The sequence below is a fragment of the Mus pahari genome, chromosome 8 (genome assembly GCF_900095145.1).
Source record: "Mus pahari chromosome 8, PAHARI_EIJ_v1.1, whole genome shotgun sequence".
In the NCBI taxonomy this organism is placed as follows: Eukaryota; Metazoa; Chordata; class Mammalia; order Rodentia; family Muridae; genus Mus; species Mus pahari.
In genome coordinates this window covers 105,724,878-105,739,907 of record NC_034597.1, presented here as the reverse complement: position 1 = coordinate 105,739,907, position 15,030 = coordinate 105,724,878, and the positions used below count along the sequence as shown (strand labels likewise).

General features: G+C 47.0%; 1 protein-coding gene across 4 annotated transcripts in view; it reads left to right on the top strand.

The window, feature by feature from the left end:
• Positions 1-15,030, top strand: part of Abcc4 (ATP binding cassette subfamily C member 4) — a 219,068-nt gene that overhangs the window by 81,784 nt on the left and 122,254 nt on the right. For all 4 annotated transcript variants that reach the window (XM_029541572.1, XM_021203338.2, XM_029541573.1 and 1 more), the window contains exons 10-13: positions 3,941-4,030; positions 5,098-5,289; positions 11,063-11,157; positions 11,373-11,459. In XM_029541572.1, coding sequence (XP_029397432.1) covers positions 3,941-4,030; positions 5,098-5,289; positions 11,063-11,157; positions 11,373-11,459 — 464 coding nt within the window. The remainder of the gene's footprint in view (positions 1-3,940; positions 4,031-5,097; positions 5,290-11,062; positions 11,158-11,372; positions 11,460-15,030) is intronic.

Genomic DNA, 15,030 nt, shown 5'->3' with positions numbered 1-15,030 from the left:
TGGGAGTTTGGCATAGTCTGTAAAGGGCAATCAGTTTGGTTTTTTTTTTTTTTTTTTTTTTTTTTTTTTAGAATTTCTTAAAATCCCAAAACTTGAAAGTTGTTTTTTAAAGATACTTTATTTTATGTGTATGTGTGTGGGTGTGAGTCCATGTTTGTGTGGAGTTGCCCTCGGAGGTCAGAAGAGGGCATCAGAGCCTCTGGAGCTGGGCTTCCAGAGGGTTCCAAGCCACCATAGGGGTTCTGGGAGCCAAACCCAAGTTCTCTGGAAGAGCAGCCAGGGCTCCTAACTCTGAGCCGTTTCCCCAGTTCTTGAAGGTTGTTGTCAGTCACAGAAACTTTGATCATTGCCTTGGTTTGAACTGAATGTATTGACGCTGGCTGTATTAGAATGCATCGGGTCAATATGGGATCAGTTAACTCCATTTGTATAGGCTAACTGCACATTCTATAGGTTAACTGCATATTCTGTAGGCTAACTGCATATATTCTATAGGTTTAAGTGTGCATTCCATAGGCTAACTGCACGTTTTATAGGTTAACTGCATATATTTTATAGGTTAACCACGTGCATTCTATAGGTTAACTGTGCATTCTCTAGATTAACTGCACATTCTATAGGTTAACTGCATACTTCTATAGTAGTATACATTCTGTAGGTTAACTGAATGCATTCTGTAGGTCAATTGTGCACATTCTATACGTTAACGTCGTGTATTCTAAACTGTCCTAGATTTTTAATCTTGTTTTAACATCATCTTGTAGCACATGAACAGTCTGCGCTTTGCGTTTTTTTTTTTTTTAGGGGATCACAGAGAAGGCCCCAGTGTTCTGTGCCTTTGGATAGAGTACCTGAGAGGCAGTCTTAAGGGAGGAGGTAGCAGGCCAACGCAGTAAGCTCTGAGGGTTCTAGGTGTAGGTTTCACGCGTTCCAGGCAGACAGGATAGGCAGGGCCTGGAGGGTTTCCCTCATTGGTCCACATGGGACATGCGCACAAATAGGAGGACTAATGAGTGAAGGCCTGGAGGAAGTGCTCAGGCTTGTAGCAGTAGTGTCCCTCTGCCCACTGCTTCGGGCCTCCTGCGTCACAGCGTTGGCTTTGCTGTGCAGAACGTCCTCTCGGTCTGGGAAACTGAATCACTGAATGGGTGCATGGCTTTGTAAGTAGATGGTGGAAACCAAGAGGAGTAGATGGGGCTGCTCAGAGATTGACAGGAAAGTGCTGCCAACCGCAGGGCGAAGGAAAATTCACTCACAGGAGCCCAGCCTCTCCTCTGTCAGAGCTGGGAGGTTTGCATGAGTTTGGAATCCTGGTGAGAGCCTGTTAGAAGCAGAAACGCTCCCTCCCTGCCCTGTTTCACCTCCACTGGCCCGGCAGTACACATGTCAAACCAGACTCCGGCTCTCTATGTTTAAAGCATGGTGCATCACATTCCCCTAATAACGCCATACTGCTGGCAGCTGCAGCCACAGACCAATCATGTGATTCCAGATGCGGAAAACCACATCCCTGCATTCTTTACACATGGGAATTCTTGCACATGGGTACTTGACCTGACCTGGAAGTTTCTCTTGAGCTGCTTAGCATCTCCCAGTCCAGTACATTTAAATTGTTGATGGAAACCACGGCCAACTCTGCAACAGGGGATTGTCCTGTTCTTCCCGTTGTCCTCACACTTGTGTTTCCAGACAGAATTATACCATTTTCCTCCCTGGCGTCGTTCATGAGATGATTATGACCCTTGCTGGGGATTCCCTGTGGTCAGGTCCAGATAGGCCATTGGGTGGGGGAGGAGCCCAGACCTTGGGGGTTTCCTGGGAGAAGCTGGAGTAGAAGGAAGAACATGGTGGGCTGGCAGTTGAGACTGGATTGTATCACAGATCAGGCTAGGAAGAGCTCTTCTCTTTAACCCAGTTTCCCATTTACAAACTCGGCCCTTCAGCCTCACAGTTTGTGGTCCCAGCGGGACCGTAAGTCTCCAGCAGGGCAGCTCACTACTGTGTGTGCGCGCTCTCTGCTGTGATCACTGCTGTATCCCCAGGGGGTGGCACTGCTTGCAGTGAGGGCTCATCCCTGTTGGCATCACTGTGAGGCATAGCTGGACCCTGAGAGTGAAGGGCCAAAGCCTCCTAAGCTGCCTGTTCTGTCTGTCTTCTGCACACAATGGAGCCTCTCTTGTGCAAAGCAGATCTGCCCTTCAGAAGCAGAGTTCATTAGAGTTCAGATGGCCGTGTAGCCTTCACGTGATGATGATGATGATGATGATGATGATGATGATGATGATGATGATGATGATGATATTATGGAGAACCATTTCCCTCAGTGTGCTATAGAGAACACCAGCCCTTTACGGGTTAGGGTGATGGATTCTGACGAGTTTACTACAGCCTTAACTGTGTGGTACCCACAGATGTACCTCACGGGTAGTGCAGATGGTATCAAATCTGGGAACGGACCTCTTACCTCAGTGCACAGACAGCTGCATCTCAGCGCCACTCTCCACAGTTACCATCTGTCGAGTGTGTCAGGCTGTCGATGTGTTGGTGTTAGATTTAGACAAAAGCTCTTTTTTTTTTCTTTTTTCTTTTTTCTTTTTTCTTTTTCCAGACAGGGCTTCTCTGTGTAGCCCTGGCTGTCCTGGAACTCACTCTGTAGACCAAGCTGGCCTCAAACTCAGAAATCCGCCTGCCTCTGCGTCCCAAGTGCTGGGCTTAAAGGCGTGCGCCACCACTGCCCAGGTGCTTGCCATTTGGTGATCGACACTCTGAAGCTCCTTGCTTCCAATGTCAGCCACCCTCCTCTCTCCCAATACCAGTTCTGCTGAAGCTGGGCCAAGCCAGTGTGCTCATTGAAAAGGCAGCCTTGTTCTGGTTCTGGTCTGAGCTACTCCATTAAGACCCCTGTAGCACAGACTTCTCAATTGGTTTTGCAACATGTGGGAGTTCGATAGAGATGTGAATTTGATTTGGCATCTTGAAATTTAATGCAGAAACTATGAAACACCTTAAAAATGTTCAATGGTTAGTTTCTTGAAATCTACCTTATGTGAAATGTTTGAATCAAGTGATTTTTGGTATTTCCATGTCCAGCATAAGAAACCTTGACGATGAGATCTGAGAATAAGCATGGGAATCAGGTGTGCCTCATATCTGTCTTATACACATGGCCTTAATGTGATTTATCAGTGAGTTCACAGATGGGAGTCTCACACTTGGGCTGCCAATACGTTCCACTTGAAAGAACTCAGTGTTAAGTTTTTGAATTTGGAATACTTAAATAAAATATGCATAGAGCCTTACATTTTGTTAAAATGTATAGATTGCTCATGGATGTGATTCCTGATAGTATAATTTGCCCCCTTCCCCCCCACCCCCCACCCCCCGCTGCTGTGTTGGATTGACCTACTAACCTACACTGGGTTTAATGGCTTAATTTTTGCTGTTAAACTCGAGCCCTCGTTACAGCATTGACCATGTTGTGGGACTTACTTTCTGAGATTGATGTCTCGACCTCGGATGCAGTCCTGTGTCCTGAGTGCATTGCTGGAAGGACTCAGTGGCAAGCCACGGTTAGGGATGGTACCAAACTGCTCATCACGGCTGGGCATGCCACATTCTTCTGCTGCCACCTCGTGGGAGCTAATGACATAGAAGATTTAAAATGCTTGCTTTAGTGCCTAAGCATGAGCGAGAAGAGTCTCAGCGCAGCATTCTTCTTCTACCACTTAAATTCTGTATTCATATGGAAGTCTGGACGCATTTCTTTAAATAGGTTGAGTTTATCTAAATAAAAAGCTTTTAAAGGCTGTCAAGACATAACATCCAAAGTGAGGAGGCTGTGTGTGTGTATTGGTAGCCATAGTTTTATTTCTTCTACTGCTTAAAGTGATTATGCTATTTCTCTAAAATGAGACATATTTTTGTTAACTTTACCTCCTAGGCATTAGACAGTCCAACCCTGCAAGGTCTTTCCTTTATTGCCAGACCTGGTGAGTTGTTAGCCGTGGTTGGCCCAGTCGGAGCAGGCAAGGTAAGGGTTTTGTTTTGTCTTATCTTGGGGTTGGCTCACTGGCAGTTACTTATGTGACCACGAGTCAGGATGGAAGGACTAGGGGAGTGCGCCACTTCTTTTTGCCAGTGTGTCTGTGGCTGTCTGGCTTTAAATAGTTCTTAGAATATACCCAAGATATGTCAGGACATATTTAGCTCAAGCATAGCCATGGTTTATTCTATGCTTGAGCCAAAAGGTGCACAGAGAAGCCCAGGCTCAGTTAGCCGTGGGTCCTGGGCAAGGCAGACAGACAGTCTTAAGGCCGTGGCAGTGTCTCCAGCTCTCTGATCATGATAGGCATGCACTTGTTAAACTGGTATAGGATTCCGCCTTTGTATGATGAAGGTTTGTTCCTCAGAATTCATTTAAATAAATATCTTCTGAGTGCATCGGATGCATAGTTGGTGCATGGCCTTTCTGGGGCAAGCACTTAAAACAGAGGAGATCTGGATTATCAAGACACGGCTGCAGCTTCGCTCAGTATTGGACGGCCAAAGCTTCTGTTGTGTTTGGGGCTCTACTACTGCCAATGTTTTTTGTTTGTTTGTTTGCTTGCTTGTTTGTTTATTGATTGATGACTGATTGATGATTGATTGATTCAGGTTGATTGAGACTGGATCTCAAAATATGCACAATGGCCTCAAAGTTGTAGCCAAGGAAGACTTTGATTGTCTTGCCTCTGTGTCCCTCGTGCTGAGCTTATAGGCATGCACCATGTGACCAGCAGAAACTGTTATTTATACGCTGTATTTCATGTAGTATTCTCAATTGCATATAGCCAGTGTTGCATTCGGAGCAAGGCCATTTGGGAGGGTAGGCTGTCACAACCAATTTCTCTAAGGTTTGTTTGTTTGTTTTTTAGTAAGCATCACTTTACTGTGGCCAGTGGTGCTATTTCTGTTTTGTTTCTTTGTTTTAGCTGCAGCGTCTAGTGACGTTTTATGAGAAGCTGTTGCTTGTCAAACCGCCGGGCTGGGCAGAGCCGGGATCTTGCTTTATTCTGTGCTGACATTAACAGCCTATGTGTGTTGTGAACTCTGTTTCAGTCATCACTGTTGAGTGCAGTACTGGGTGAGCTGCCTCCTGCCAGTGGTCGGGTCAACGTGCACGGGAGGATCGCCTACGTGTCTCAGCAGCCCTGGGTGTTCTCAGGAACCGTGAGAAGCAATATTTTATTTGGGAAGAAATATGAGAAGGAACGATACGAGAAAGTGATCAAGGCCTGTGCTCTGAAGAAGGTGATGACTCTTGCTGGGTTTCCTATACTTCATGCAAATGCCGCCTTTGGGAAGTTCTCTGAGTTACGATTCTTCAGCTAAGCTTTTGGAATCCTGTCCATCCCCATCCATCACCGGTTGCTTTGGTTTTATTAAGTTTTGTTCAGTTTTAACCATCTGTATGTGCTGATCATCATAACCATGGGAAGCTCCCCTCCCAATTCTTAGCTTAAAAAAAAAAAAAGATGTATTTATTTTTATCCTATATGTATGGTGTTTTGCCTACACACATGCCTATATACATCTGGTACTTACAGAGGTCAGGAGAGGGTGTTGGATCCCTTCCAACTGAAGTTACAGATGTTGCGAGCCACTATATGGGTACTGGGAATCGAACCTGGCTCCTGGCAGCCAGTGCTCCTAACCAGTGACCCATCTCTTTCCAGTGCCTGAGTTTTAACCTTTATAAAACATTGAACAGTTGCAGAGGTTAGTGTATTGAGTCCTCATGCCCCGTCACACAGCCTTAGCAACAGTCAAGTGGTGACAAGTCTTTAGTCATTTCCAGCTGAACTTTTGAAGCCCCACCCACCCCCATTCTAAATTATTTTTCTAAGCAATTCTGGACCCTTTGTATTTTATATGTGAACTTTTTCATTATTTGTGTTTAAAAGAACTCTCTTGGGGTGGCAGAGGGTTTGGGGGAAGTTTGGAGGTATGGCTACCACAACCATATCATCCATAAGGAAATGACAGAATTGCTTGAGGCAGTCCAACAGTTCGGCCAGTCTGTGGTGCTGGGTTCTGATTGTCAATTTGTACAATGTGGAAGAGAGGCTATAGCCCGGGCCCAGTTTTTGCTTTTCGATTTCCTTCTTTCCTTCCTTCCTTCCCTCCCTCCCTCCCATCTTCCCTCCCTCCCTCCCTTCTAAGAAAAAAAATGTTTCAGTGGTTTCTCCTTTTAATTCTACAACACTTCATCAGGAGAGGGAAGACTTTCAGAAATGACTTTGAGCTGCCCAGGAAATAACAAGATGAAATATTATATCACACATGATGATTTTGGTAGAACTGATAGACGACTGACTAAAGCTGTTCGTACCTGATAGTGGAATGCAAGTGAGCAGGAAGACAAGGCACAGACACAGAGCCTCACTTTGGCTGTAGAAATCAGTCAGTGGCAGCTTGCAGGGTCTTGCCCCAGGGCCTGTTTATAGCATCCTGGCCACTCAGCTGCTCTTTTATAGTGTGAAGAAAAGGCCAGACAGGTCTCTCAGAGGTGCTGGAGGCTTTTCAGTCAGTCCTCTGAGGAAAGTGTGATGTCACTTGAACAAGAGCTGGAACGTCACAGATTGAATTGGTCAGTGGCTTTTATTATGTAGGGAGAAAATAGGAATTCTGTGTCTTTATAAATGACATCAGATCGTGTATAATAATAATAATACAAACTAGATTTGTATTAAGTAGTGAATATACACATCGAATAAGAAAGGAACCCAACCACAGAATAATCGCTGTTATACTCAGTCTCTCTCATTCACTCTCTCTGCATACCTGTTGCTGTCTTTATCTTGATTCTCTTTCTCTGGTTCTCCCACTCAATTTTTGTTCTCTCTCTCTCTCTCTCTCTCTCTCTCTCTCTCTCTCTCTCNGTCAGGCAGCCTAGCAAAATGTGAGCTTTGGGTTCACTGAGAGATCTCATCTCAAGAATTTGTTTTAGCCAGGCGGTGGTGGCGCACACAATCCCAGCACTTGGGAGGCAAAGGCAGGTGGATTTCTGAGTCTGAGGCCAGCCTGGTCTACAGAGTGAGTTCCAGGACAGCCAGGGGCTAAACAGAGATACCCTGTCTTGAAAAACAAACAAACAAACAAACAAACAAAACAACAACAAACAAACAAAACAAAACAACAACAAAAAAAAAGAATTTTTCTTAAGAAGGTAGTGAATAATAGAGAAGAACACTTGATATCCTGATCTGGCGTCTGAATGAGTACTAATGGGGATATACATCTACATCCTCACATACGTTCATGCATTCTCTCTCTCTCTCTCTCTCTCTCTCTCTCTCTCTCTCTCTCTCTCTCTCACACACACACACACACACACACACACACACACAGAGGTACATGCATCTGGAATCTTTTACTGTTAATTCAGACAGGGTCTGGAAGAGAGAGCACATCACCTAAACACCCCTAGAACAAGCTGAAACCTATCAGGCGACCTCTGACTCCATCACCCTCCACCCTGTGCCCAGCTACTCTTTGGTTGAGGCCGCTTTCCAGGAGATGCATTTAGTGCTTTGATAGATGGAGGTGAATGTGGGAGGCACAGATGTGAATGAGTTTCTCTTGACAGAAGCCATTCCACCCTTGATGCTCACCAGCCTCCCTGTTCCCAGGGTAGCCCAGGCCTGCCCTTTCCCCTTACAGCATTGGACATCTGTGCAGAAAAGTAGGTCTGGGGGGACAAAGGCTGCTCCTCCCAAAGCCACCGGGGAGGACTCGATCAATATCACAGATCCAGTAGCCCAGGCCTCAGCCCTCTTGGTGCTTTTGTATGTCGTGTACACCGTAGGGAGAGTGAGCTTCCCCTGAGGGCTGGGCTGCCCCAGGGCATGGAGGATGGTTGGTGGCTTTCCTGTTGTTTGTTAGCACGGATGGCTGTGCTGTGCTGTTCCCCTTCCCATTCCTTGCACGAGGACTGCTGTGCTGCCGTGCAGGACTAAACCTGCACGAGGGCCTGGCTGTGCCACACGTTCCTGTGACGTTGGATGCATGCAGACCTGGCTGTATCACACGTTCCTTGTGACTTTGGGTGTGGCACCACATTACTTTGCTGTGGTTGGTCCCTGATATCTGCTGCAGGAGGAGGACGCAGGCGTAGGGATGCATTTCCAGGAGGTCTCGCCAGGGTGCAGGAATGCTGTTCATGAAGCTGCCACACAGCAGATCAACATCTTCAACAGCTGGTGGACCACTTAACTCTTTACGGGGTCCTTGGGTCCTTTTAGAGTTAGTCTCAGTGAGTAGACAGAGGGAAGGGCCACGGATAGTAGGTCTGTGAAGTTGTACACGGATTGCAGGTGAGGGAGGAAAGTTCCACATTGGAGCAACACTATTCTGGGCCCCTCCCGGTGTTTGCTCCCACTTCCTTTATTATTAAATTAGATAATATCAATAGATTGCCTAGATGGACAATGATTAATTCATGCAAAATATAGACATGGGAGGATTCTGATAAATGGTAGTTTTATCACTGTTAAAATGTTCTTCTCTAAATCAGTGAAAAAAACTTGTAGATCAGACAAATAAAATAACGACTTTTGTTTATAGACTCTTATCACACGTATCCACTAAAAGCACCCAGGTGAAATCAGAAAAAAAAAAAAAAAAGATGTCTCGTATTAGATACATTGATAACAAACCAGAGTTGTTATCAATGTAATTAGAGGCAGTTAAAATCAATTTATCATTTACAATCATGTCTGAGATGAAATGGTGGGAAGTTAAGTCATAATGCACATTTAGAGCATCCCTCCAGCTTGGTGATGCATCCTCAGTGACATCAGCAAGCTACAGAATGGTCTCAGCAGACATCTCGGGATGGTGCAGGGTGGGGAGTGAATAGAACCCAGGGCCCTGGGGACAGGCAGCTCTGACTTTGAGTCTCTGTCCTCATTACTGTTTTTTGGCAGATTTATCTTCTCAGAAAGGGGCTACGATTGCTCTGCAACAAACCCCTCATGCTACTTTGAGAAAAAGAGAAAACTTAAAATCAAAGCATGGTTAATAGTATACATCACAGAGAAAGTTGTCAATGAGACAGAGACCCTCTATGTCCCTCTATATCCAGCCTTCCCTTCTCTTCCCTTCTTTTCCCTTCTCCACTATCACTCTCCCTCCTCCCCTCCCTTTCTCTCTTCCCCCTCTTCCCACCCCTCTCCCTCTCCCCACCTCTCCCCACTCTCCCCCCTCTCCCTTCTCCACCTCTCCCCCTCTTCCTCACTCTTCCCCTTTCCCCACCCCTCTCCTCCCCACCCCTCTTTCTTCCCCTACCCCTTCACTTACTCTGTGTGCATGTCTACCTGGCTGCTGGTCACCTTAAATGGCTCATAGATTTTCATTAAAGCATGGCTCGTGTCACAGAGCATCACATGTACTGCAAACCTCCACAGTTGGCTCTGTCTTATGCCAGACTTTGCCTGTGATAGTTATCAGCAGCCACAAGTAGATACTTCTCATATGTGGGGTGCCTTTAGACCTGGTTGTTATCCTGTTATTTGGGGGAATGTTTGGTGATTTCCCTCCAAGATTCTGTATTTTGTCAGTTTAATATTCCTATAAAGCATATTGATTTGGATACCTTCCCAGATTCCCAAATGAAAGTTCAGTTTTCTTTCCTTCATGTCTTGGCTTGCGTTTCACGGTGTCCTTATTCCACCTGGTCTATACCTCGTGTAGATTTTGTCTACCACTCTACCAAGCTTGTGAACACGTGGTTCAAGTGGAAGGCTGAGTCAGAGATTAGTGGAATGGTCGTGAAGGCACACTATTCCCTGGTGAAGTAAACCGATAGTTCTGGAAGCTACATTATGTTCCCGTAGCTCTCGTGTCTGCTCCTTAGTGAAGGCATTCAGACTTGCCTGCTTCAGAGCAGTGGGCATCTCTGTTTGGCCATCATTGGGCAACCGATTTATCCCCAAGTCTGTATCCTCCACCCTCCCCATCCTGTCGTTTATGACCTGCTCCTTCTTCTGTGTCCTCTGTAAGCGAATCCTGACAGCGGTGGCTCTGGGACTTGTGTCTTCTTCTGTGTCCTCTGTAAGCAAGTCCCGACAGCGGTGGCTCTGGGACTTGTCTAGCGCATGCTGCTTTCTGTCCATGTTCCCTGTAGCACGGGGCCCTAAGCACTCACAGTGCTCAGGGTGTTGTAGCAGTTCCTCAGGTGGGCCCTGCTTGCCCCTGTGAGTGATTCCCTGCACAGCATGAGCCAGATCATGTCATCCCTTGAATTTCATAGGAGTGAAGCTGGGGTCTGTCTCTCCTCGTCACCCTCGTCTCTTAGCGCTGCTCCAACTCCATGGCCTTAAGGTCGCTGTCCTTTGAACACAGCAGATACACTCCAGTTCACAGGATGTATAAATTATTCCTCCCTGTATATGATGCCATCCATTTTGCCCAGGTTTTGCTAGCCCTCTCCACTCTAGGCTCTCTTGATCTGAGCCCTGGCTGACCATTCAATGAGAAATGATGTCCCCCACCCCACCCCCACCCTCCTATCCTCCCACCCCCACCTCCCACCCCCACACCCCCATCTTCCCTCCTCCCCACTCCACACTCCTCACACTTCCCCCCACACCCATCCCATGCACCACACTCCCCTCCCACCACACCCCATTCCCTTCACCCCCATGCTCACCATCCCCCGCCCCCATGCCCCCCACCCCACTTGCCCACTTTCCGCAGCCATGAGCTTCCTTAAGCCTTGTCATCTTGTTGACTACCCGTATTGTCAGTTTTCATTATGAATGCTATCAGGAGGTCTTCATTTCCCTCATGGCCAAAGTCACTGTGCCCAGAATGCAGATGGGTCTCTCTGGTCATTGCTTGGCACACGCCTTTTAAGATAGGCAAGTACCTAAATCCTCAGAAAAAGTGTAGCATGGAAATGCCCTGAGCGCTTTGCCATTGAGTAAGCGTGCGGGCCTGCTGTCCCCCTGCTCTGAGGTAAAGCTGCAGATGACTGAGGCAGAGACATGCTGAGTCTTCCCTCCCTTCTCTCTTCACGCAGGATTTGCAGCTTCTGGAGGACGGGGATCTGACCGTCATAGGAGACCGTGGAGCCACTCTGAGTGGAGGCCAGAAGGCTCGGGTGAACTTGGCAAGGTAACTAGCTTTCCGCAGCCATTGTCCCTGTGCCTTGACGAAGGTTCAGGAGCGAGGCCTGCGATGCCAGCTCACCACCTCAGTACTGTGCGCCGCAACGGTTCTGAGAAGTTCCCCAAATACTTCGAATGAACACCCAGTGGCCACGTGTCTTGATCCCTCTGGCAGTGACCAATGAGGTGCTCTCCATTCTGATGTCTCTCTTTGCCTTTCAGGGCCGTCTACCAGGACGCTGACATCTACCTCCTTGATGATCCACTCAGTGCTGTCGATGCAGAAGTGGGCAAGCACCTATTCCAGCTGTGAGTTTGTTCTGTCTTATGTCGGCTCCGTGTTCAGGAACCCTTTCAATGTCCCCATGATGGATTTGCAGTTTCTACAACTTCCCTCTCCTCTTGTTTCCCTCCAGATGACCCATTTTACAGATGTAAGGTCAAGGTAGAAAAATAGAGCAGGTGCTGCCAGTGCAGGGCTGTGTACAGTTAGAGTTTAAGAATAGAAGGTGCGTCCTCTAAGTCTTTCCTCTGGTTCCTTGAAGTTCATAGTCAAGAGACTGGGCAACCTGGGCCCCAGGAAGAAGGGAGATGTGCAGGGTTAGAAGGAATTAGGGGGCTTGGCAGCTTGGTAGTGGGGAGTCAGCACATTTCCTCTGTAATTTAAAAATAGGATTTATTTGATTTCAGTGTATGTCTGGTGAGTGAATGCCACATATGTGAAGGTACCAGAGGAAGCCAGAGAGGGCGCTGGAGTCCCTCGGAACTGGAGTTCAACAGGGTTATGAGCCACCTGACATAGGTGCTGGGAACTGAACCCTGGTCCTCTACAAGTGCTTTCAACTGGGCATCTCTGCAGCTCCTCCTTTTACTTGGCGTGGGAGGATGGGTTTTGGTGGCAGTTAGCATAGGACCTCCATGGACGGGGCCTTAGTAGTTTGCGGTCATTGGTTGGCTGGGCCATTTGGGGACAGTGACCAGGGGATTTCACTCCTTCTGGTAGAAGGAGCAGCAGACACAGAAGTATAAAGGCATGGACAAGCAAGGCACTAGAAAAGAGCAGCAAACACGTGTTTCCCTTGAGAGGAGATACACATCCTACAGCGATTAGGAGCCCCCAAAATGCCAATGTGCAGGTCCTGGGTTCTTTAGCTCTGTGTGCCAAAATAAAAGGCAACAGACCATGTGGCTCACACCGCAGAGCTTCTGTCTCTCTGAGCCAGGGAGGGTGGAAGTCTGAGGTGAGAGGGCACTGCCGGCCCAGCACGATCCACATTTTCCTTCTTGTGTATCTTTCCTTAGATCTCCTGTTCACAGGACACCAGTCGGATTGATTGAGGAGGCACTCCATAGCCTCCCTTAACACTCTCTCTAAAGGCTCTGTCTGTCAACCATTAGGTGTTGAGCTTTAGTACATGGATTTAAGGGATGGCGTTCAGTTCAGGACAGATTTCAGGTAGAGTCAAGATAACAGGTGCCCAGGCTCTGGACTCTAGGACTGACACACAAGGTCATCCACTTGTGTCCTTCTGAGGCTTGGTGTTCAGAGGAGAGCGACTGCTTCCATACTAACATGGGATCCATGTGTGCCGCCTGCTGTTGTGTTGATGAAAATATTCTGGAAGTGGTGGTAGTGGTGGCTGGACAGCAGTGTGACTGCACTTCATGCTGTAATGAGACACCAAAAATGGTTAAAATTGTGACTTTTATGGTGTGTACATTTTACCACGGTAAAAATAAAAATGCATGCCCGGTAGTGTTGAGTCTCTCAGAATGCAGCAAGCGAGAGCAGCTGGTGGTGGGTTTGACGAAGCTCTCTCATCCGACCCTGTTTTTCTGGTTTGATGGATTCTGGGCAGAATCAGCCCTTTGTCACTTGGGTGAGCCTTGAGTGGATCCATTCAAGTTCCCCATCACTTGGAGACTAATTCTCACGGGATGCTGTACCAGAGTCTCTAGGGAGGAGAGAGGAACGCATTTTAATTGCTGTGTATCAGTATGCAGATCACAAGGGCTTTCCCAAGTTCTCCTCTGAACAGTGTTCATAAGGTCTCCTCAAACCTTTAATGTTTTAATGGCTTTGGATAGACACTCGGTAGAAGCAAGCTTGTTAAAATTGGTGCTTGCTAATCAGAACCACGTTCTTTGGGGGGAAACTTGGAGCAGGGAGCTCAGATGCAATTTAGGAAATCAGTCAGCGGCAGCTGGAGAATGTTCTCAACGAGTTAGAAAATTGGATCGAACAATATGCTATGAAAGATGGCGGCCGTGTCGAGGCTTAGAAATGTGAAGTGTTTTGTGTTAAACGCGAATGAGTCACTCTTCTGTTGGCCATTAACATTTTACTCCAATCACAAATATACATCCAAGGTTATTACGGTTTTCGAATTTTACAACTATATGTTGGAAACAGAGGAAGTGGGAGGCTGGGGACTCTCGACTGATGCCAGTCTGTTCCAGCTGTGGATTCTGCATTGGGGAAAGTCTCAGAATTACAGATGGTTGCCTCTTCCATGATCTCCTCAGGGCTTTCCCAGTTAGATCTCCCACACTACTGATTCTCCTTCATCCTTGTAGTTTATAGGAGCTACTATGACAAAACACTGCAACTGGGTGCTTATAAACAACACACATGTATTTCTCACAGCCTGAGATGAAGTGCTAGCAGATTTGATGTCTCATGAGGACTCGGTGGTTCATAGATAGATGACTTCTTGTTTTTCCCTAACGGCAGCAGTGGTCCATGCTTTGGTTCAGGAACAGCACTAATCCTGTCCATGGTGGCAGATTCCCATGAAGAAGCCCCAGTGCCTCACACTATCACACTGGTGATTAGGTTTCAGTGTATGCCCGAATATGTGGGCAAGGGCTTCAACATCCAGCAGTGGCTTACCTACCCTGCTTCAGTCTTACCTCCTGCATCAGCATCCAGCAGTGGCTTACCTTCCCTGCTTCAGTCTTTCGTACACTCGCCATCAGGATGTGGTTGCCCGTTCCAGAATGGGGGACATTGTTCTCTGCAGTCTGCCCCACTGCTGGTGTCTCTTGTAACCCAGCACTCCAGCATTTCAGCAGGCTCACATATTCCACATATGATGGCATGTTGAATGAGGTCGCTCCTTCTCAGCCTGATGACTGTGCCTCGGGAGGAAGGCGACTGGCCTGTGTGTCTGACTTTCTCTCCTGCACCTCCAAGAAGCATTATGGCTTTCTAGAATTGTGTAGAACTGGTAGATCTCATAGCCTATTACCCATAGCACTCCATGTGGGTTTCTACATTGCCTTGGCCTTCGTGCCCACATAGGGCTGAATACATGGAAGTATTTCAGAGCCACTACCTGCCAGGGCCACAGCACCCTCCAGGGCCACAGAACCCCCTGAATCACCATGGTTCCTTCCTTGCAAAGGGGTCTTCACCTCCCACACTTTCTAAAATAGCGAATCCTACCTTGCCTCTTCTTTTATTCACATCATGACAACAAAATTTGTTTTCTTCTGTCTCAACACACACACACACACACACACACACACACACACATACACACACACACACACACACGTTATCACTCCCACACACATACGCGCTTAGAAATTTTGCTTTTCAACAAATGGTGCTGGTACAACTGGCTGTTAACATGCAGAAGAATACAAATTGATCCATTCTTATCTCCTTGTACAAAGCTCATGTCTAAGTGGATCAAAGAACTCCACATAAAACTAGTGACACTGAAATATATAGAGGAGAAAGTGGGGGAAAGCCTTGAAGAAATNNGCACAGGGGAAAAATTCCTTAACAGAACAGCAATGGCCTGTGCTGTAAGATCAAGAATCAACAAATGGGACCTCATAAAATTGCAAAGCTTCTGTAAGGCAAAAGATA